Consider the following 24,040-nt stretch of genomic DNA (forward strand, 5'->3'; position numbering starts at 1 on the left):
TTTTTAACTTCTTTGTAACACCAATTCTCCGAGGACAAGCAGGCTGCTTGTTCTCACTGATGGGTGACGTCCACGGCAGCCCCTCCAATCGGAAACTTCTCTAGCAAAGTCCTTTGCTAATCCTCGCGCGCCCGCGCGGCCGTCTTCCCGCCCGAAACCGGCTCGAGCCGGCCAGTCTTCTTTTGTCCGCACTCGGTACGGTCGTGTTTCGCCGTGTCGAGCCCCGGAAAGTCGACCTCGCGCGTCCAAATTTATTTTTGACGTGTTTTTTTCTTCGGAAAAGTCTTAAAAGTGTCGGGAAGTGCTCCGGAACCCCCCCCGGGTTTCGTGTCAACCCCTTCCCGTACTTCCAGCTTTTTGCCCCGATAAGTTTTCTTTCGTCGTCGGGGTAGGCCTCTTTTCGGCCTCGGTCGAGATTTTCTCCCTTAAAAATTTTTGGTGCTCTTTTTCCGTCATTTCGGATTTTGACTTCGCCGGCGTGATTTTTCCGCCCATGACATCGAAGCCTTCCAGCGGCTTCAAGAAGTGCACCCAGTGCGCCCGGATAATCTCGCTCACTGATCGACACTCGTCGTGTCTTCAGTGTCTGGGGGCCGAGCACCGCCCTCAGAACTGTAGTCTGTGTTCCCTGCTTCAAAGGCGGACTCAGGTAGCGAGATTAGCCCAGTGGAACGTGTTGTTCTCGGGCTCTTCGTCGGCATCGGCACCGGGATCTTCGAGTGCATCGACGTCGTCAGCGTCCAGACCATCTTCCTCGGCCGCCACTGCATCGAGTGCATCGAGGCATCGGGCCTCTGCATCGGCGCCAAGGTATCGGGCGACTGCATCGACGTCGGTGGTACCGGGACCTCGTCTGCTGATGTCGTCGGACGGTGGTGCATCGTCAGGAGTGCAGGTGAGGGCTGTCCATTCCCCTGCTGGTGGCGGTGAGCCTTCGGGTGGGTCTCCTCCTACCCTGAGGGCTCCTGCGGTACAGCCCCCCCGAGACCGACCTCCTTCGGCCTCGGCCCCGAGGAAGCGACGGCTGGATTCTACGTCCTCCTCGTCGGTGCCGGGGAGCTCCGGTGACATGCTTCGGAAGAAGTCGAAGAAGCATCGACACCGGTCGCCTCCCCGCGTCGGCACCGAGAGCTCTGGGTCGCCGAGGGAGTCGGCACCCAGCAGGCATCGGCACCGAGAGGACCGCTCACCCTCTGTTCAGGAGGTGTCGATGCGCTCCACTCTGGACAGCCCGGAACAGCCTCCTCGCCCGGAACAGGTTCTGACGTCGACGCCTGCATCGACCTCTTTGCCTTTCTCTGCAGCCGCTCTGAACGAGAGCCTCCGGGCTGTTCTCCCAGAGATTCTGGGAGAGCTGTTGCGCCCTACCCCTCCGGTACCGGCGGTGCTTGCGCCTCCGATACCGTCGAGCGTGGCGCCGGCTGGCCCATCGCCCGGGGTGAGGTCCCCGACGTCGGTACCGCGTGCGGTGCCGACTGCGGCCACCTCCCAGGAAGGCTCCCCGACTACGTCGGCGGAGGGAGCTTCGCCGATGCGGGCGAGGGAGTCTACCTCTCGACGCCCCCATCGTGGACGTGGCTCCACGGAGTCGAGCCGGGCACGGTTGCAGACGCAGGTCCGTGAACTTGTGTCTGACACCGAGGGTGAGGCCTCGTGGGAGGAAGAAGAAGACCCCAGATATTTCTCTGACGAGGAGTCTGAGGGTCTACCTTCTGATCCCACTCCCTCTCCTGAAAGACAGCTTTCTCCTCCTGAGAGTCTGTCTTTTGCTTCCTTTGTCCGGGAGATGTCTACGGCCATCCCCTTCCCGGTGGTTGTGGAGGACGAGCCCAGGGCTGAAATGTTTGAGCTCCTGGACTATCCTTCTCCACCTAAGGAAGCGTCCACTGTTCCCTTGCACCATGTCCTAAAAAAGACATTGCTTGCGAACTGGACCAAGCCACTAAGTAATCCCCACATTCCCAAGAAGATCGAGTCCCAGTACCGGATCCATGGGGACCCAGAGCTGATGCGCACCCAGTTGCCTCATGACTCTGGAGTTGTGGATTTGGCCCTAAAGAAGGCTAAGAGTTCTAGGGAGCATGCTTTGGCGCCCCCGGGCAAAGACTCTAGAACCTTAGACTCCTTTGGGAGGAAGGCCTACCATTCTTCTATGCTCGTGGCCAAAATCCAGTCTTACCAGCTCTACACGAGCATACACATGCGGAACAATGTGCGGCAGTTGGCGGGCTTGGTTGATGCTCTTCCCCCTGAGCAAGCCAAGCCTTTTCAGGAGGTGGTCAGGCAGCTGAAGGCGTGCAGAAAGTTCCTGGCCAGAGGGGTGTATGACACCTTTGATGTTGCGTCCAGGGCCGCTGCTCAAGGTGTGGTGATGCGCAGGCTCTCATGGCTGCGTGCCTCCGACCTGGAGAATAGACTCCAGCAGCGGATTGCGGACTCGCCTTGCCGTGCGGACAATATTTTTGGAGAGAAGGTCGAGCAGGTGGTAGAGCATCTCCACCAGCGGGACACCGCATTCGACAAGTTCTCCCGCCGGCAGCCTTCAGCCTCTACCTCTACAGGTAGAAGATTTTTTGGGGGAAGGAGGACTGTTCCCTACTCTTCTGGCAAGCGTAGGTACAATCCCCCTTCTCGACAGCCTGCGGCCCAGGCTAAGCCCCAGCGCGCTCGCTCTCGTCAGCAGCGTGCGCCTCAGCAAGGCCCCGCGGCTCCCCAGCAAAAGCAAGGGGCGAGCTTTTGACTGGCTCCAGCAGAGCATAGCCGACATCCAAGTATCAGTGCCGGGCGACCTGCCGGTCGGGGGGAGGTTGAAAGCTTTTCACCAAAGGTGGCCTCTCATAACCTCCGATCAGTGGGTTCTGCAAATAGTCCGGCAAGGATACACCCTCAATTTGGCTTCAAAACCTCCAAATTGTCCACCGGGAGCTCAATCTTACAGCTTCCAGCACAAGCAGGTACTTGCAGAGGAACTCTCCGCCCTTCTCAGCGCCAATGCGGTCGAGCCCGTGCCATCCGGGCAAGAAGGGCTGGGATTCTATTCCAGGTACTTCCTTGTGGAAAAGAAAACAGGGGGGATGCGTCCCATCCTAGACCTAAGGGCCCTGAACAAATATCTGGTCAAAGAAAAGTTCAGGATGCTTTCCCTGGGCACCCTACTTCCCATGATTCAGGAAAATGATTGGCTATGCTCTCTGGACTTGAAGGATGCCTACACACACATCCCGATACTGCCAGCTCACAGACAGTATCTGCGATTTCAGCTGGGCACACGTCACTTCCAGTACTGTGTGCTACCCTTTGGGCTCGCCTCTGCGCCCAGGGTGTTCACAAAGTGCCTGGCTGTAGTAGCAGCGGCACTTCGCAGGCTGGGGGTACACGTGTTCCCATATCTCGACGATTGGCTGGTGAAGAACACGTCCGAGGCAGGAGCCCTGCAGTCCATGCAGATGACTATTCGCCTCTTGGAGCTACTGGGGTTTGTGATAAATTACCCAAAGTCCCATCTTCTCCCATCACAGAGACTCGAATTCATAGGAGCTCTGCTGGATTCTCGGACGGCTCGCGCCTATCTCCCAGAAGCGAGAGCCAACAACTTGTTGTCCCTCGTCTCGCGGGTGCGAGCGTCCCAGCAGATCACAGCTCGGCAGATGTTGAGATTGCTGGGCCACATGGCCTCCACAGTTCATGTGACTCCCATGGCCTGCCTTCACATGAGATCTGCTCAATGGACCCTAGCTTCCCAGTGGTTTCAGGCTGCTGGGGATCTAGAAGACGTAATCCACCTGTCCACGAGTTTTCTCAAATCCCTGTATTGGTGGACGATTTGGTCCAATCTGACTCTGGGACGTCCCTTCCAAATTCCTCAGCCACAAAAAGTGCTGACCACGGATGCGTCTCTCCTGGGATGGGGAGCTCATGTCGATGGGCTTCACACCCAAGGAAGCTGGTCCCTCCAGGAACGCGGTCTACAGATCAATCTCCTGGAGTTGCGAGCGATCTGGAACGCTCTGAAGGCTTTCAGAGATCGGCTGTCCCACCAAATTATCCAAATTCAGACAGACAACCAGGTTGCCATGTACTATGTCAACAAGCAGGGGGGCACCGGATCTCGCCCCCTGTGTCAGGAAGCCGTCAGCATGTGGCTCTGGGCTCGCCGTCTCGGCATGGTGCTCCAAGCCACATATCTGGCAGGCGTAAACAACAGTCTGGCCGACAGACTGAGCAGGATTATGCAACCTCACGAGTGGTCGCTCAATTCCCGAGTGGTGCGCCAGATCTTCCAAGTGTGGGGCACCCCCTTGGTGGATCTCTTCGCATCTCGAGCGAACCACAAAGTCCCTCAGTTCTGTTCCAGGCTTCAGGCCCACGGCAGACTGGCATCGGATGCCTTCCTCCTGGACTGGGGGGAGGGCCTGCTGTATGCTTATCCTCCCATTCCTCTGGTGGGGAAGACTTTGTTGAAACTCAAGCAAGACCGAGGCACCATGATTCTGATTGCTCCTTTTTGGCCGCGTCAGATCTGGTTCCCTCTTCTTCTGGAGTTATCCTCAGAAGAACCGTGGAGATTGGAGTGTTTTCCGACCCTCATCACGCACGACGAAGGGGCTCTTCTGCATCCCAGCCTCCGGTCCCTGGCTCTCACGGCCTGGATGTTGAGAGCGTAGACTTTGCCTCTTTGGGTCTGTCAGAGGGTGTCTCCCGCATCTTGCTTGCTTCCAGGAAAGATTCCACTAAGAGGAGTTACTTCTTTCTATGGAGGAGGTTTGCCGTCTGGTGTGACAGCAAGGCCCTAGCTCCTCGCTCTTGTCCTACACAGACCCTGCTTGAATACCTTCTGCACTTGTCTGAGTCTGGTCTCAAGACCAACTCTGTAAGAGTTCACCTTAGTGCAATCAGTGCATACCATTACCATGTGGAAGGTAAGCCGATCTCGGGACAGCCTTTAGTTGTTCGCTTCATGAGAGGTTTGCTTTTGTCAAAGCCCCCTGTCAAGCCTCCTACAGTGTCATGGGATCTCAATGTCGTTCTCACCCAGCTGATGAAACCTCCTTTTGAGCCACTGAACTCCTGCCATCTGAAGTACTTGACCTGGAAGGTCATTTTCTTGGTGGCAGTTACTTCAGCTCGTAGAGTCAGTGAGCTTCAGGCCCTGGTAGCCCAGGCCCCTTACACCAAATTTCATCATAACAGAGTAGTCCTCCGCACTCACCCTAAGTTCTTGCCAAAGGTCGTGTCGGAGTTCCATCTGAACCAGTCAATTGTCTTGCCAACATTCTTTCCCCGTCCTCATTCCTGCCCTGCTGAACGTCAGCTGCACACATTGGACTGCAAGAAAGCATTGGCCTTCTATCTGGAGCGGACACATCCCCACAGCCAGTCCGCCCAATTGTTTGTTTCTTTTGATCCCAATAGGAGGGGAGTGGCTGTAGGGAAACGCACCATATCCAATTGGCTAGCAGATTGCATTTCCTTCACTTACGCCCAGGCGGGGCTGGCTCTTGAGGGTCATGTCACGGCTCATAATGTTAGAGCCATGGCTGCGTCGGTAGCCCACTTGAAGTCAGCCTCTATTGAAGAAATTTGCAAAGCTGCGACGTGGTCATCTGTCCACACATTCACATCTCATTACTGCCTGCAGCAGGATACCCGACGCGACAGTCGGTTCGGGCAGTCAGTTCTTCAGAACCTGTTTGGGCTTTAGGATCCAACTCCACCCCCCGAGGGCCCTGTTTGTTCTGTTCCAGGCTGCACTCTCAGTTAGTTGGTAAATTTTTTAGGTCAATCTCAGTTATGTCCTCGCCGTTGCGAGGCCCAATTGACCATGGTTGTTGTTTTGAGTGAGCCTGGGGGCTAGGGATACCCCATCAGTGAGAACAAGCAGCCTGCTTGTCCTCGGAGAAAGCGAATGCTACATACCTGTAGAAGGTATTCTCCGAGGACAGCAGGCTGATTGTTCTCACAAACCCGCCCGCCTCCCCTTTGGAGTTGTGTCTTCCCTTGAAGTGTATTGTCTTGCTACATACTGGACTGGCCGGCTCGAGCCGGTTTCGGGCGGGAAGACGGCCGCGCATGCGCGGTGCGCGCGGGCGCGCGAGGACTAGCAAAGGACTTTGCTAGAGAAGTTTCCGATTGGAGGGGCTGCCGTGGACGTCACGCATCAGTGAGAACAATCAGCCTGCTGTCCTCGGAGAATACCTTCTACAGGTATGTAGCATTCGCTTTGTATGATGTAACCTGACATGGATGTGCCATGACAGTTCTCTGTAAGCCACATTGAGCCTGCAAATAGGTGGGAAAATGTGGGATACAAGTGCAATAAATAAATAAATAAAAGGATAGATTTTTTTAGAAACATTTTTTATAAACGAAAACAAAAGCAATCCCATTTAATACTGGACCAGTGACATAAAGCATAATTTTGATGAGCAGTTTGCAAAATTGCTGTACTTTGTGAGTTAGGTAAGGTGACCACTGGGTAGAAGTAAATGAAACTGAGAATTTCTTCTGTTCTTGGTGTTGATTTATTAAAAACCTGTTAAGGATACAAATTGCTTTCTAATGTTTTAAGAGGTTTTTTTTTTTTTTTTTGCATCAATATAATCAAAATATTTTGTCAGGGCAGTATATGAGCCATTAGGCGACCGCCTATACTGTGAGTTCTGTGTACAACTAACCCACAGTCTCTACAGCCTGTCTGATCACTAGACAGCTTATTCCTACAGACTCTTTACTAGCCCATAGCATATACTTCCTGCCCTACTTGGTTGTTAAGCAAGTCTGTACTGTGAGCAGACCTGCAGTCTATACAGCCAGTCAAGGCTTATATAATTCCTTTGGTTTCCCAAAGATATGTACAGATAACACTCAGACAATAAGCATTGTTAAATAAACCCACTTAGCTTTTATGTGCATACTGAAGATGATGTATCTCTGCACACAGGTTCAGTGCAGCCCAGTTGCCAGGAATTAAATGGACAGCCTATTAGATACAGCAAACTTCAAAGTCCATTCTGCCTGTCCATGGAATTCTGCATAGCTTGCAGAGTGTCTCTGTGTAAAAAGTCTGTGAGCCAGAAAGCTAGGAAAAGAAGGAACTAAAAGCTTAAAATACTCCAGAGTAGCAGAGATTCAGAAAAGAAAAAAAGCAGAGAAAGTGAGAGAGCTCTGTAGCCAAAGGTACTGTAGGATATACCTTCAGTTCTAATTGCCCAGGATGGCTATCAGCTAATAGGGAACTTCAAGCTCTGACTGACTAGGTTGGCAGTCAGCCAATGGGGAATTCTGTAGCCATGTAAGGAAAAGGGGGAAATACCTGCATTCTGGCATATAGGCAAAAGGAGGCTTCTTGACCAGGTAGGGGAGGAGAGTGGAAACCTGCCTTCAGGCACATACTATTTATTTATTAGGATTTATTTACCGCTTTTTTGAAGGCTTTGTACAGTAAGAATAGATCAAACATGAGCGATAGGCAATTACAGTAGTAAAAATATTCAACTAACAATACAAAAACAAAATACATAATAGAACATTATAATTGGCAGTGCAAGGTAAGGAAAAGTTGTAACATATAGACTGGTAAGAAAGTAGGAAGAATTAGAAAGTAAGGTGACTGATTTGAAGAAAGTTGCCTTATCAGTAGGGAAGGAATGTGAGGAATCTGTGTTTTACTTTGACTTAACTCAGAATGCTGTACATGTTTTTAAATACATTTTTATCATTGGCTGTTTTCTAGTGATAAGAAAAGTGAGAGAGCGAAAGACATGCACTTGGTGAAGAAGCTGGCCTCTTTGCTGAAAGTGAAAACACTTAATCATGGTAACAGTTATTCTCTTACTGTGTATTAGTTCAGCATTAGTATATTTTTTGAGTAAAAATATTTGACTTGCATTTCTGACAGTTATTCACCCTGCCAGGATTAATTTATGGATGGATGAAGTCATGATGTGCTGTCCATTAGATACAGTCACTAAGACTACAGTGTCCTGTTGGAAAAGTGTGTTCCATGCTGAATTGCTTCATTTTATTGATCTAAGACTGGATTAAAAAGATTGCTGGAGATGATAACATTGTAATGCCTTTGTCTGTCAATTTTCTTCCCTTACATAAATGCACAAGGCACTACTTTTCAGAGTGTAAATATTTGAGAGTGCATTTAGCATGTCATCATAGGCTGTCTTAGAATAAATGTTCCAGATATGCATGTTCTGTATTATTGTTTCATTATTTCACTGTTAAGTATTTTCTCTGATGTCTCAATGGCATTTTTGCAATATGCCAAATATTTTGGCTTCTAAGATATTCCAACTAGTGAGGATGATGTGGTTAATTCTTATCAAAAGTGTATTATTAATACTAGCTTTTGGAAACTGCACTTCTTTGATAGTCATTTAATGGTTTACAGTACAAGTGAGGTTTGCATGAACACCATTTTCGAGGCACCTGCCCCCTTAAAGTACTAAATTAAGGAAATGCATCTTGCAAATCACGTCAGTCACCAGAAAAATGTGAAGAACAGGATATATAAAGATTAGTTTATAATCCTGACTCTTGACCTTTCTTTTCTGTTTTTCTAACAGCAAAGTTTATAATAATTTAGCATTCTGTAGTGTTTATTGTACAAAATCTTTTTCAGAGCAAGAACTTAATTGAACATACAATAAAGCACAGATGAGAAGTCGATATCCTAAGCAGTAAATGTCTACTACTTATCACTTCTATAGCGCTACAAGGCATACACAACGCTGTACACCATACTTGAAAAGACAGTCCCTGCTCAAAGAGCTCACAATCTAAATAGGACAGGCAAACAGACAGAACAACTAAGAGGTAATGGAATTAAAGAAGTGGGGATAAAAGGGTAAAGGGCAAGTGAGTAGTGGTTAGGAGTCAAAAGCAGCGTTAAAGAGGTAGCCTTTTAGCCTGGATTTGAAAACGGCCAAAGACGAGGCCAGATGTACAGGCTTGGGAAGTCTATTCCAGGCATGAGGTGCAGTGAGATAAAAGGAAAGGAGTCTGGAATTAGCAGTAGAGGAGAAGGGACAGACGAGAGATTTATCCACAGAACGGAGTACCTGAGGGGGGTGTAGGGAGAGACAAGAGTGGAGAGGTACTGGGGAGCAGTAGAGTGAATGCACTTACAGGTCAGTAAGAGAAGTTTGAATTGAATGCAGAAACGGATAGGGAGCCAGTGAAGTGACTTGAGGAGAGGGCTAATGTGAGCATAGCGACTCTACTCTGTTACTTATGAGCCTGTATGCTACACTGAGCCAGTGTGTATGATTAAGAAATTAAAACATATTTCAGTTTATTTATGGTTAGTAGTGCACTAGTTTAGTGCCGATAGTGGCATTCTAGTTACTACTGGATCAAGTGGAATAATCTTCCATACAAGTATTTGCAGTGATGTGAAAGAGGATTTCCCCTATTATTGCATATATATCACACTGAATGGGTTCTGAACTTTCAATGGCTGGACAGATAGGCCAGTTCCGAGCAGACTTTTACTATGGTCTGTGCCCCGATTGTGGCTGGACAGATTTGGAAGGTTGCAGTGGGGTTTCATTGAGAACGTTAGTTGGAGAACAAAGCCAGTGCTGATCAGAATTTTATAGTCTGTGCCCTGAAAATGAAAACGACAAATCAAGATCAAGTATACACATATCTTATGCTATGAGTTTATATTGTTGGACAGACTGGATGGACTGTACAGGTCTTTATCTGCTGTCATCTGTTATGTTACTATGTTAATATTAGACAAAGGGAGCCTGAGTAAACACACAGCACAGTTTATAAATTATTACGTCATTTATTTAAGGAACAAATTTATCCAACACTCATATCACCCATTTGAAAAAGTAACTGCCCCCTTAGTAATTCAATAAACCAGTTGACCACATTTAATTCATAAGTATTCAGCTGACCAAACACAGCCAGGATTGATTTCAGGCAGCCCTGTGAAATCTAAACCTCACTATATATTGAAGCTTACCATAAGAGTGAAATAGTCACCACAGAGTTTCTACAAGAAGACTATTCTACAATCAAAAGAAATCCCAGAAAATGGGCGAAAACATTGTTGAATCAAGTCACTCTGGAAGGGGTTACAAAGCCATTTCTAAAGTTCTGAGACTCCACCGAACCACAGTGAGAGCCATTATCTGCAAAAGGAGAAAACTTGGAACTGTGGAAAATTTTCTCAGGAGTGGCTGACCTGTCAAAATTAGTTAAGGGGCATAGCGACAATTCATCTGGGAAGTTGCAAAATATTGCAGAAGAACATACAAAAAATTTCAGTCCTTTCTAGCCTTAGCTAAAGTAAGTATTCATGACTCCACAGTAAGAAAGAGTGGGCAAAAATGTGATTCATGAGAGAGTAGTGAGGCAAAACTGCTGCTGTCCAAGAGTACCATCAATGCTCATATCATATTTGCAAAAACACACCCGAATGATCTCCAGCCTTTGGGGATAATGTTCTATGGACACAAGAGTTGAAAGTGGAATTCTTTGTACAACATAGGCCCCGTTATATCTGGTGTAAAGCAGATGCAGCATTCCACAGTAAGGATATCATATGAACAATCAAACTTGGTGGAGCGATGATGTGGGGATGCTTTGCTGCCTCAGGTCCTGGAAAACGTGCCATTATTGAAGGAACCTTGAATTCTGCACTGTACCAGAAAATTAGGGAGAATGACGGTTACCTGTCTGTGAGGTAAAGCTGAAGCGTGATTATGTTATGCTGCAAGATAATGATCCAAAACACAAAAGCAAGTCTACATCTGAATGGCTAAGGAGAAAATTAATGTTTTGGATTGGCCTAGTCCGATTCCTGACTTAGAAATGCTGTGGCAGAACCTGAGGTGAGCATTTCATCCACAAAAACCTATGAATGTGTTTGAATTTAAGCAGTTCTGCAAAGAAGAATACAACTCCTTATGAATCTTGACAAGTCACTTAACCCTACAAGGCCCCAGGTTCAAAAAGCTTAGGATGTGAACCCACTAGGGACTGAAAAAGTAGCTGCTTATAATAAAAATGTTAAATTGCTTTGTTTGTACCACAGAAAGGCTGTATGTCAAATCCACGACCCTTTAGTCTTCTCAAGTTCCTGTTTAATATTACATTTTGTTTAAAGATGAGAAACCATTTAGTGTGACATGTATGGAATAATAGAGGAAATCAGGAGGGGGAGCTTTTTCACCTCACTGTAAGGAAAAAAACTAGACACACTGTGAGTTGCAGATAATAATGATATGTCAGGGATACAGTGTCCAATAAATGCTGATAAGGGACTGATCCGCTGCTTTGGGATACATCTCGTAGATATTAATTGCAGATATCTTGGGGGCCTGACTGGCTGGGGGTTTCCCGGGATGGGTTTGGGAACCACAGTTCTACAGTATATTTAAACAAAAATAACCTGGAGGTCACGTGATGCTGAGCTAGAGAGTGGATGTCGCTGATCTGAACTTCCAGCTCCCCTGATCTAACATCTACCCCTGCGTTAGTTTACTTTGTTTTTTCTTTACCCAGTCTGCAGTGTTTGATTCCTGATAGAGTCAGTGAGCAGTTTGAGGCTTTTGGTGCACAACTTGGGCTGAAATGTTGACTAAACAGCCGAAGAAAGATGGCACTCAGGGCCGTGCAGGAGAAGTTAAAATGGCAGATGGAGATACCTCATCCTCGCAATCAGTGGGCTCCGTGTGGGCTGTGGAAATTGCGGCGGAAGTGCCTCACATGCTGGAGGCCTCAGTAGATCGAAAGCTGCAAAAGATAACTGATAAATTACAAGGAATTGATGGTAAATTGGGGCCAATTTGTTCAGATCTCTCAGCCTACCAACAACGCCTCTCTGATGCAAAAGATAAGGTCCAACAACAAATGACAAAACAGCAGGCTGTGCAACAGAAATAGATCACATTGAAGCTAAGCTGGAGGACTTAGAGAATCGGGCACGTCGGAGCAATATTCGTATGATTGGGCTCTCAGAAACAATTAAGGAGTCGGAGTTGCGTGAATTTTTGGAGAGTTAGCTCTGTAAGGTTTTAAAGTTGCAGCTCCCGGCAGGATTGCTGTGCATTGAGCGCGCCCATCATTTGGGATCTGTAAAGACTGAGGACTTACGTCCTCGGATTGTGATATTTAAATTGCTGAATTTTGCCCACAAGCAGGAGATCTTTCGGGCTTTGCGTAATGAGAGCCCCCTACAGTACGAGACTAATCAGATTTGTTGTTTCCAGGATTTCTCTGCGGCCGTGTCGGCATGCTGCAGGGAGTTTAGGGGAGCCTGTAATCTTTTATATACCAAAAAGATCCAGTCTGCTTTACTGTACCTAGTGAGACTGTACCTAGTGGCACGAAGGAAAGGTACATGTGTTTACCTCAGCTGATGAGGCACTGCAGTTTGCGAGCAAGGTGACTGGTCCGTTGGAGCCGCATTGAGTTTCTCCTCATTGGACAGAACTTTGATATTAAGGGCTTACTGTGAAGGCTTGAACTTCAGTATAGAGAGACTATTTGAGACGTTTCTCTGAGAGTATTAATTTTTTTTCTCACACAGCGGGGGGGGGGGGGGGGGGGGGGGGAGCTCATATGATCCGGTTCTGGAAGAGGACATGTTTGGTCTAATGGGGAAGGGGAAACGGCAGGGGGGAGTGGGCAGTGAGGGATTGGTTGGATGTGGGTGTGGGATTTGTATGTAGGTATGTTGTGATTTACGTTGGAGTGGTATTACGGGATTGTAGGAAAGTTGGTGATTGGGATGAGTGTGGGAGGGTGCCTGGGGGCTGGGGGGTATCCCTTCTGGAATTCTTTCCTTTGAAAATTATTTTTTTGTTGCCATGTGGGATTACTGGACCCTTGGGATCACTTAAGGTAGATTCGTGGAACTTGGGAGGGGTTTCCTCTCCTATTAAAAGGACTAAGGTGTTACAGGCTTTACAAAGACAAAAGGCGGATGTTGCTTTTGTGCAAGAAACATACTTATCTTCAGTGGAACATGCTAAATTTCAAAAAGGGTGCGTGGGTAGTTTGTTGGAGGCCCCTGCGGTCCACTGGAAGGCAGGAGTGATGATCCTTATTCGTAGAGGATTAAATGTAAAGGTTAAGTCTACAGTCAGGGTCCCAGGAGGGAGGTACATTTTTGCTTCAATCGAGCTTGCTGGTGCTTGTAATGTTTATGCCCTGAATATTTTTGATAAAGTTTTCTATCAAGGCTTAATTGCTTTGTTGACCCCTTGCAAGGCTGGGCAGGTAATTCTCGGGGGGGGGGGGGGTGATTTTAATTTAGTCCTGGATCCTTCTTTAGATAGATCTGCTCATTGTGCTCGAGGTCCTGGGGGAGGTCCTGGCACCTTGGCATTGCTCTGTAATGTGTTAGATTTAGTGGATGTGTGGCGGGTCCTTCATCTGATGGATCGGGATGATATCCATCTCTCCAGAGCACATGTTTGTCTCTAGTTCCCTCTTTTCTAAAATTTCCAGGGCAGAGATTGGCACTTATGAAGTGTCAGATCATTCCTTGATATGGTTTCAATTAGATTTAGGATCTGGAACAGTGGGGTGTTACAAATGGAGGTATCCTCTGGATTTAGTGGGAGACCAAAAGTTTCATGTCTTTTTAATGGAACGTTGGGCGGACTATGAATACCATAATGGGGTTCATAGGCCACAGCCTTCTCTCTATTGGGAAACAGCAAAAGCTGTGTTGAGGGGACGTGATTTCTTACAGAGCTCGGGCTCAAAAAATGAAGGATAAGGAAATTCTTAGATTGGAGAAAGACCTAAACTCTTCCAACGCACATGAATGCAAGGAATGCCTCCACTCATGGGACCTTAAATGGCCACACATACAGGCAACACACACTAAAGGACACACACTTGACATCTACTCACACAAATTGTCTACCAACCAGAACCTGATAATATCAGATATCAAATGGACAGAAACACCTTGGACCGACCACTACAAGCTAAACCTATCCCTAAAATGGCAGAAAAAGGGTTCATATCGCACTCAAGAACAAACAACCTTCTCCACAAGAAGCCAAGTAGACCCGACCACATTCTGGCAACATATATATGAGAACAACTGGGCACCACAGACGGACGCCACAAATTTCCTTTCTGAATGGCATGAAAGATATAGATCATTCTAGACGAAATAGCACCCATACGAACAAGAACTTCACATAGACACAATCCAGTACCATGGTTCAACGACAAACTGAAAAAAACTAAAAACACAAACCAGGAAGTTTGAATGAGCATGGATAAAAATAAAAGATGATCACACACTCAGCGCTTCGAAGCAAATACATAGAAAATATAAATACGCAGTAAGACAAGCCGAAAGGTCATACTACAAAACCAAAGAAGGACCAGATCACAAAGACACAAAAAAACTATACCAACTCGTACATTGGCGATTCGATAGTGCCAAACCTCTTCGTGAAAAATTACATTGGCTACCAGTCAAAGAACGTATTACTTTTAAAATTTGTACCTTGGTCCATAAAATTATATATGGTGATGCTCCAGTATATATGTCTAACCGTATAAACCTGCCAATTAGGAACTCAATCAGATCATCACGTTTTTATTTAAATCTCCGCTACCCTAGTTGCAAAGGTCTCAAGTATAAATCAATTCATGGATCCAGCTTCTCATTTATTTATTTATTTTAGTACATTTATACCCCGTATTTCCCATAAAAGCAGGCACAATGCGTCTTACAAAATTACAAAAGTTACATATCAAGAAGGGAAATAACTGTTTGAAACAGGTTTAGTCAAGAGGAAGAAGGTGTGGGCTGAGTGATGTAGTGGGGATATGCCTTCACAATCAAGAATGTTTTTAAGGATTTTTTGAAAATTTGATGATCGTATATCTCCTTTAAGGACTTTGGTAGACTGTTCCAAAACTTAGGACTGACATAGGTGAAGGATGAGGAAAGGAGCAATTTATATCGAACAGATTTATAGCTTGGAAAGCGTAAGTTGAGGTAAGATCGAGCGGTCAAGGAAGCATTTCTGGATGGCAGATCAATCAAGTCTTCCATGTAGGCAGGGGCCTCCCCATAGATGATCTTGTGAGTTAACGTGCAGATTTTGAAGGTGAGACGAGCTGAAATGGGGAGCCAATGTAGGTTAAAATGAAGAGGTTCTGCATGTTCATATCGTGGTTTGCCAAAAATAAGTCTAGCAGCTGTGTTTTGGGCAGGCTGCAATTTTGTCAGGAGAAATTTTCGACTACCAGCATAAATACCACTGCAGTAGTCTATGTGGGAGAGGACTAACCAATGAGTAAGAGTACAGAAGAGGTCTCTCGAGAGGAATTTCCGGATACGCCGCGATCTCCACATTGAGTAGAACATTCGTTTAGTGATGAGATTAACCTGGTTATCCAATTGCAAGTGAATGTCTAACAAGACACCAAGGATTTTCAGGGTTGACGAGACTGGAAGAGTAGAATCCCCAATGGCAAGTGAAGTCGGGTTAACCTTGCTGTGCTGGGACGATAGTACTAGACACTGGGTTTTGCCCTTGTGGAGTTTAAATCGAAACGCTGCTGCCCAAGATTCCATTATGGCAATGCTGGCAGTTATTTTGTCGGTGATTTCAGCAAGAGACGTTTTGAAAGGGATGTAGATGGTCACATCGCCTGCATAGATGAATAGGTTGAGGCCAAGATTGGATAAGGCTGTGGCAAGAGGAATTAACATGATATTAAAAAGTGTTGGGGAAAGAGGTGAGCCTTGGGGCACTCCGCAAGAAGCGGTCCATGGTGCAGAAACAGCAGATTTGGATTTAACTTGGTACGATCGTAGTGATAAAAAGCCCCTCAACCAGTTAAGCACATTGCCACCTATACCAAAAGCATCCAATAGACGAAGTAGAAGAGTGTGATCCACCATGTCAAATGCACTTGACATATCAAATTGTAGCAATAACACCTTATTCCCTGTAGATATTAATTGCTTGAAGTTCACCAGGAGGGTAACTAACACTGTTTCTGTGCTGTACTGTGGTCGAAAACCCGATTGTATGCTATGCAGGATGCAAAATTTACTCAAATAATCTGTTAGTTGAGTGTTAACCATACTTTCAATTGTTTTGATTAGTAAAGGAATTGACGCCACAGGACGATAATTAGAGACAACGTCAGCCTTGATTTTTGGGTCCTTTCGAATAGACTCGGGAATGTACTCCCAAAAACCCTGAGGACTACATATGACCACCTCAACTTCCGGAAATTAATAAAGGCTTACCTGTTCGGAAGAGCATATCCTACTGACCCAACTTAATTACCTAAATCCAACAACACAAAGAAATCCAAACTTTTTATTGAACTTTATATTCGTTATATAACTTCCCTCTTTATGATCCCCTGATGTGTCTGTTTATATCTATATCATTGTAAATAACTTCAATCTATATTTGTTTCTTCACCTTAGGTGGCTATCGCCTCACGGCACTATGTAAGCCACATTGAGCCTGCAAATAGGTGGGAAAATGTGGGGTACAAATGTAACAAATAAATAAACTACTGGACACTACCTCGATCACCACAACCAAATCAGACATCCCATCGGCAGAGAACCTTGCAAAATACTTCAATGAAAAAATTGTAAAACTACGAAAGTGTTCCCCGGAACTCTGCCGACATCGAAAATTTCATCTTTGGACCCCCTAATTAGAGAGATACTCCAACATCCGGAGATTGCAGGTATTCCTATTGGTCAGGCACGATATATTCTGTCGGCCTTTGCAGATGATTTATTAGTATACCTCACTGATCCCATGAGGTCACTAGCTGCCTTATTGGAATTATTCCAGGAGTTTGGAGACTATGCTGGATTCAAACTTAATTATTCTAAGTTGCTAGCACTAGCGTCGACAGTGGAGGTACAGAGAGGGTGGGGGACTGGTTTTCCGCTACGCTGGGCACAAGGCTCCTTCACTTATTTGGGTGTGAGGTTCTCCATGAAGACGTCTGACTTGTATCATTTGAATATCTCCTGGTTGTTGCAGGCTACTGTGGAAAGATTGAAGGCATGGTTGGCACTACCGCTCATATTGCACGGTAGAATTCAGTTGTTTCGCATGGTGGAATTTCCACGTTGGCTTTATATGATGCAGCTAATACCGTTTTATATTCTGAAGAAGGATCTGAATCTGCTATATAAACTGTTGGGACACTTCTGTTGGGGGGGGTATAAAGTCCAAGCTCTCATTGCCACTTATGATGGGTTCATGGAGGGAGGGTGGGTTAGGTTTGCCAGATTTCAGACGGTATAACCGGGCCTGCCTACTCCGCTATCTGGGGGATTGGTTTTTTGAGAGGCAGGATTATACGCAGAGACAGCTGGAAATGAGTTATTTTGCTCCTTGCCACTTCTATTTTTATTACAAACGCCATGCTCGGCTATTCCCATTTCTGTTAGAACTAGTTTATTGTTGCACCCGTTGAGAATGCTCTGGAGAGATGTGGTTAGGTTTTGGGGTTTGGACTCTCACACATCTGATTTGCTTCCCACAGCAGGAAATCCGTTGTTTACACCTTGGAATGAAAATAATACTTTTCGTGGTTGGGCACAAATGGGTATTACACGGTTGGAACATATTCTGGCTAGTAGGGGTTTGCTACTGTGTTTGGGAGCCCTAAGGATTGGTATAGAAATTAATAATATTTTTGTTTATAATCAATTGACTCCTTATGTCCGATCTTTGAATGCAGAGGCCTTGGAATCATGACATAATCATCGCTTGCAACAATTTTTTAAGCTGTTGAGAGGAGATAGGCTGTCTGTGTGTGGCCTCTGTAGAGCACTTGTTACTCTTCAGGCTCAGCGGAACAAAGAGTCTATTAGTTTGTTCTGGGCTAGGTATCTGGTTAGGCCTAATCTTTTCTTAGATTTCACTATTTTGACAACTTGGATTCCCACACTGACTGTTAATACAGACTTTAGGGAGTGCCAGTATCATATTTTGCACAGGGCATGTCTAACTAGAGTCCAGATTTTAAAATTGGAGGTGTGGAGACGCCCTTGTGTGCACAGTTACAGCAAATGCCTAGCACCTTTTTTCATTCCCTTTGGAATTGTCATTGGGTGCAGAGATTTTGGACCTTAATTTTACAATATTTGATGCTTCTTTTGGCTTCCAGATTTCTGCTTACCCCTCTCGGAGTTCTTTTGGATAAATACGAATTTTTGTATTACAGACTGGTCCTGCTGGGCAATTGATTTGCAAAGCCTGTCTGGTTGGCAAACGTATTATTTTGAGTCTTTGGGTTAGTGATTCTCCACAAGACTACTGGCATTGGTGAAATAAATTTCATGGGCTTATGCTATTTGAGAGGTGTGGGGTGTGCTACTCTTCTAAGAGGACAGAGTTCCTGAAAATTTGGGGACCCTATATACAGTCTTTGCACCCACGAGGGAGAAGCCTAGTGGTGAACTCTATTTTTATTTATTTATTTATTTATTTATTATTTTTGTTACATTTGTACCCCGCGCTTTCCCACTCATGGCAGGCTCAATGCGGCAGGCAATGGAGGGTTACGTGACTTGCCCAGAGTCACAAGGAGCTGCCTGTGCCGGGAGTCAAACTCAGTTCCTCAGTTCCCCAGGACCAAAGTCCACCACCCTAACCACTAGGCCACTCCTCCACTCTTTGTAATATCTTCACCTTTGTGAAACCTTTCCATTCTAAACTTTTGACCATTGATTGATTGTGTTTTGTTTTACCTACACACACAGTTATGTATTGTATTGTTTTGTTTTTTTCTCATAGGGTGAGGGGGTAGGGTGGGTGGGAGGAGGGAGGGAGAATTTTGTGGGTAGATTGTTAAAATGGAATATTAGTATGTACCTACTTCCTGGGTTACGAGTCATTTTGTTGCTAAATACTCCCTAAGTGGATTTGATTATGTCTTGGGTGCTTTTGGTTTATTGTTGAGGAGTGACAAATACCTGGTACTTTTGGGACGTACTGTTGCTATGTTATTTGCCTATGGATTAGACTGAGTGAGAATTATTGAGGTTCTAATTAAAGGATGGACTTAGCTTTAGTTAAGAGGGAGAGAAGAATATTCATGTTCAAGTATACAGCGCTGCGTATGTCGAGTTGCGCTATAGAAATGATAAGTAGTAGTAGTAATATTTAGATGGCACTGCCAGTTTGTTACGTAAGACTGAAGAGTCTTGCTATGCTGGCAAATGAAGTCTATGGATTGTATTAACCTGTTGGGGATTATAGTGGGTTATGAGGGGGAGGGAAGAGGGAGGAGGGGATTAACGTTAAAAACTTGATGATGAAATGTTATTATGAATAGCTGTATGTATGATCAGACAGTGTAATCTGTAACATAATAAGCCATGCTCTTTCTCCTGTGTATTTGGGGTTTGTGTGTCATCAATAAACAGTTTTAAACATAAACAAAAATAACCTAATTTTCTCCAAGGACAAGCAGGCTGCTTGTTCTCACATGTGGGTCGACATCCGTAGCAGCCCAGGAATCGGGAAAAAATTTTGCAAGCAAAATAATTGCAAAATTTTTCCACGATTTCTTGGCCGCCGCGGATGTCAACCCACATGTGAGAACAATCAGCCTGCTGTCCTCAGAGAATACCTGCTACAGGTAAGTGTCTTCGCTTTATAAGTGAGAGCCATGTTGAAAGCTTATGAACTGTCATAGCAGTGAGCAGGGCCAATTCATGCCATCGATTCCCACTGCAGCTCCTTGCGACTCTGGGCAAGTCACTTAGAGGGGCATAATTGAAAGGGACGCCCAAGTTTTGCTGAGGACGTCCTCACAAAATGTCCCAATGGAGGGGCAGGGAAACCCGTATTATCGAAACAAGGTGGACGTCCATCTTTCGTTTCGATAATACAGTCGGGGACGCCCAAATCTTGACATTTAGGTCGTCCTTAGAGATGGTCGTCCCTAGACTTGGTCGTTTCTGATTTTCGGCAATAATGGAAACCAAGGACACCCATCTCAGAAACGACCAAATGCAAGCCCTTTGGTCGTGGGAGGAGCCAGCATTCATAGTGCACTTGTCCCCCTCACATGCCAGGACACCAACCGGGCACCCTAGGGGGCACTGCAGTGGATTTCATAAATTGCTCCCAGGTACATAGCTCCCCAGCTTGTGTGCTGAGCCCCCCAACCCCACTCCCCACAACTGTACACCACTACCATAGCCCTTACGGGTGAAGGGGGGCACCTGCATGTGGGTACAGTGGGTTTGTGGTGGGTTTTGGAGGACTCACATTTACTACCACAAGTGTAACAGGTAAGGGGGGTGGGCCTGGGTCCACCTGCCTGAAGTGCACTGCACCCACTAAAACTGCTCCAGGGACCTGCATACTGCTGTGATGGACCAGAGGCTGGCACAAAATATTTTTAAAGATTTATTTGAGGGGGGGTTAGTGACCATTGGGGGGAGTAAGGGAGGTCATCCCCGATTCTCTTCGATGGTCATCTGGTCAGTTTGGGCACCTTTTTATGGCTTGGTCGTAAGAAAAACAGGACCAGGTAAAGTCGTCCAAGTGCTCGTCAGGGACGCCCTTTTTTTTTCCATTATGGATCAAGGACGTCCATGTGTTAGGTATGCCCAAGTCCCACCTTCGCTATGCCTCTGACATGCCCCCATGAACTTTGGTTGTCCCCGTGACGGAAAGCAGTTGGGGACGCCCAAAATCGGCTTTCTATTATACCGATTTGGGTGACCCTGTGAGGAGGACGCCCATCTTGCGATTCGTGTCGAAAGATGGGCGGCCTTATCTTTCAAAAATGAGCCTGTTAGTCCTCCATTGCCCCAAGTACAAAGTAAGTACCTGTGTATAATATGTAAACCACTTTGACTGTAATCGCAGAAAGGCGGTATGTCAGATCCTATCTCCCTATAAATAAGTTTCAGATTCTGCCTGTCAGTATAGGATATCAGAGTTCAAGCCACAACCATTAAAAAAAAGAAAAGCACAAAAGGAAGCAATTGTTGAAACATGTCCACATTGGGTTTGTCTAGTCAGTATCTTGTGCTGCCATATTGGTGTCTGTTGCTTTTGATATCTTCAAACTGTTCCTAGTTTTTTCAGACCAGGTTGTTGTGTGATTTCTGTTTGGGCTCCCACATCTAGGGATATGTGTATGGAACACAATTGTACCCAGTCTGTCATGTTAGAGAGGGTTGAACAAATCAGAAGCCGGTGCTGTATTCCATTCTGTTTATTTTGTATTTACATCAATAAAAAATGTATATTTAAATCTGTTTATTAGTATATTCAATGAACGAACAAGAAACAACAAAACAAGTGAAGCAGTACTGGGAGCAATGGTACATCAGTCAAGCAAAAACACAGAAGAGCTTTGTTTCTGATATCCCCCTGATAGACAAAGAACATGTGTCCTAAAACAAAGTCAAAACCCCAATCATCCACCCCCACTAGAAAAACAAAAACAACAAAAAAAATAATTTTTTTCATACAAAATTACAAAGTATTCAAAACCAGACTGCAGGCTCTGGTAGAAAAGGAATGTATATAAGGACCCCACTTAGATAAGAACTGCTTTTTACATTTTAAGGACACCCCCACCCTCTGCTTCATCATCAACATAATATGGTGAAAAAAATTACACCAATTCCAAAATCGAAGGAGGGTCAGGAACAATCCAAACCTTTAAAATAATCTTTTTACCCAAAAGGGCTGCCTTGTGGATGAACAGATGACCACCTGCACTCTGCAACAAAAACACTTCATATTTATCCAACAAAAGACCCATTGCAGATAATAGTATTTCGGACCCCAATTCTAAATGTTGGACTACTTTGGACCAAAAAAATTGAATCTTGGGGCATACCCAAAAGGCGCAAAAAAAAAAAAAATTAGGTTGCTAATTACATTTATGACAAAAGGGAAAGTGGTGTTTGAGAGATAGAGGCCTGATAAAGTATCCTAAATTAGCATTCATGCAGGTCTGCTGCTACAACCTAAGTTGGGATCCTAGCAACCAGTCTGTCGATGTCAACAGAAGCCAAAGACCTCTGCAAATCCGCCTCCCATTTAGCCAATAGAGAAAGGTATTTCTAGAAGGAGAAAATGTTCAAATTGTGTTATGAAGCAACGAAACACAGCCAATCTTTATCATGCAGGTCTAAAAGAGAAGCCAAGATAGTAAAAATCCATTTGGATGAAGGACATGTTCCAAATGCACAATCCCTGAACCTGCCCATTGTCGGAAGGCCCTATTCTCAACCCTTGGCAGGAATTCCATGTTACCACAAATAGGGAGAAGAACCGAAACATGAGGGGATATATCCCAATGTCTTGTGAGGTCTTGCCACAGTTTCCTAAGAGAAAGTAAGAAAAGACTACCCCAGATGGGAGCAAAGTTCAAGGCGCTTATAATAAGGAAGTAGAATGTCATGGTACAAAGAGTGCCCGTTCAATCTGGATGGGGGAGTACTTCTTCATACCTAAAATGCAATGCTCCAAATGATGAGCTAAATAAGCTAGGTTATATTTATGTAAATCGGGGACCCCTAAACTTTCCATCCTCCAATTCCCTAGCAACATTTGTATTGGTGTTTTTGTCTTCTTATCACCCCAACAAAAACGAGAAAGGTGTCTATGAAAATTATGAATGTCTCTTTTCAAAGGTTTAAGGGGAAGCATTTGCCAGGTATATAACCATCTAGGAAATTCCACCATGTTAAAAAGGTGTATGCTGCCATGAAACCCCAAGGGGAGATGCTGCCATCCCTGCAGTGTGGCAGGCGTGGAATCAAACAGATGAGAGATATTAATATAACTTAGATGTTTTCATTGACAATTGAATCCCTGAGTAACAAAAAGAATGGGATGCTCATCATAGCGGGAACTGACTTACCCAGCCCTGTCGAAGGGAATCAGATGAGGCCAATGCCAAGGACATCTGTAAATTTAAACAAAAACCAGAAAAATTCCCATATTCCTGAAGATTCCAGTAATGCTCCTAGTAATGTATGAGGATCGGTAATGTGAACTAACATGACATCTGCAAATGCAGACATTTTAAATTCAGAAGTAGTAATTTTACTCCCAGAATGTCTGGATTATCTAGAACATCTCTAATAAAGTGATCTAAAGTCAAAACAAATAACAAAGGAGATAAAGAATATCCTTGGCTTGTGCCCCGGCGAATCACAAAAGACGCCAACAAGATTCCACTGACCCATGTAACTGCCTAGGATCAGAATATAAAACCCGCACCACATCCAAAAAGAAACCCTCTATTCCATAGGCCTTCAAAACACTAAAAAGAAAATTTCAGTAGACCTGATCAGATGTCTTCTCAGCATCAAAGCTAATTAGAAGAGAAGGTAAGACATGCATTATCTCCATGGAGGCCAAAATCTTCCTAATGTTCTTAACTGTAGTGCGACCTTGAACAAAGCCCACCTGAGAACATTCCACCAGAGAAGGCAAAACCCGAGCCAGATGATGGCTAAAAGTTTAGCAAACAACTTGATTTCAACAAAGAAATGGGCCAATAAGAATTTGGAGAACAAGGGTCTTTATATGGCTTTAATAACACTATCTTCTGCGCAGTTTTCAAAGAATTGGGCAAAATGGCATGATCCACCATGTAATTAAAAAAGTTCAACAAAGGGGGTCCAATTTGTTTAAGTAAAATTTTATAAAACTCCGCCCTGAACCCATTGGGGCCTGGTGCATGATTAAGTGCATTATCCCTAATTGCCAAAATCAACTCGCCTTCTGTGATGGGAGCATTCAAAAATGTATTCTGACTGGGGGAAATACGAGGGAGAGAAACATTCTCCAAATATAAGGAACCATCCAAAGTATCCTCTGCTGGCACGGCATACAGATTTTCATAAAATTGATATGATTAATTTCTGAATCCAACATTGCCAGCTGTCCCCTACCATCTAGCCAGCTGTAGGATCCTTGATGGGCCACGTTTGGTACGAATCAAATGAGACAACAATTTACCACTGTTACTGCCACAAACAAAATTTTGATACTTATAA

General features: G+C 45.2%; 1 protein-coding gene across 2 annotated transcripts in view; it reads left to right on the top strand.

Moving 5' to 3' along the window:
- RAB3GAP2 (RAB3 GTPase activating non-catalytic protein subunit 2) overlaps window positions 1-24,040 on the top strand; it is a 284,414-nt gene that overhangs the window by 114,637 nt on the left and 145,737 nt on the right. For both annotated transcript variants that reach the window (XM_030196010.1, XM_030196011.1), the window contains exon 16: window positions 7,733-7,815. In XM_030196010.1, the coding sequence (XP_030051870.1) occupies window positions 7,733-7,815 (83 nt within the window). The remainder of the gene's footprint in view (window positions 1-7,732; window positions 7,816-24,040) is intronic.

Source organism: Microcaecilia unicolor, chromosome 3, assembly GCF_901765095.1.
Source record: "Microcaecilia unicolor chromosome 3, aMicUni1.1, whole genome shotgun sequence".
Classification (NCBI taxonomy): Eukaryota; Metazoa; Chordata; class Amphibia; order Gymnophiona; family Siphonopidae; genus Microcaecilia; species Microcaecilia unicolor.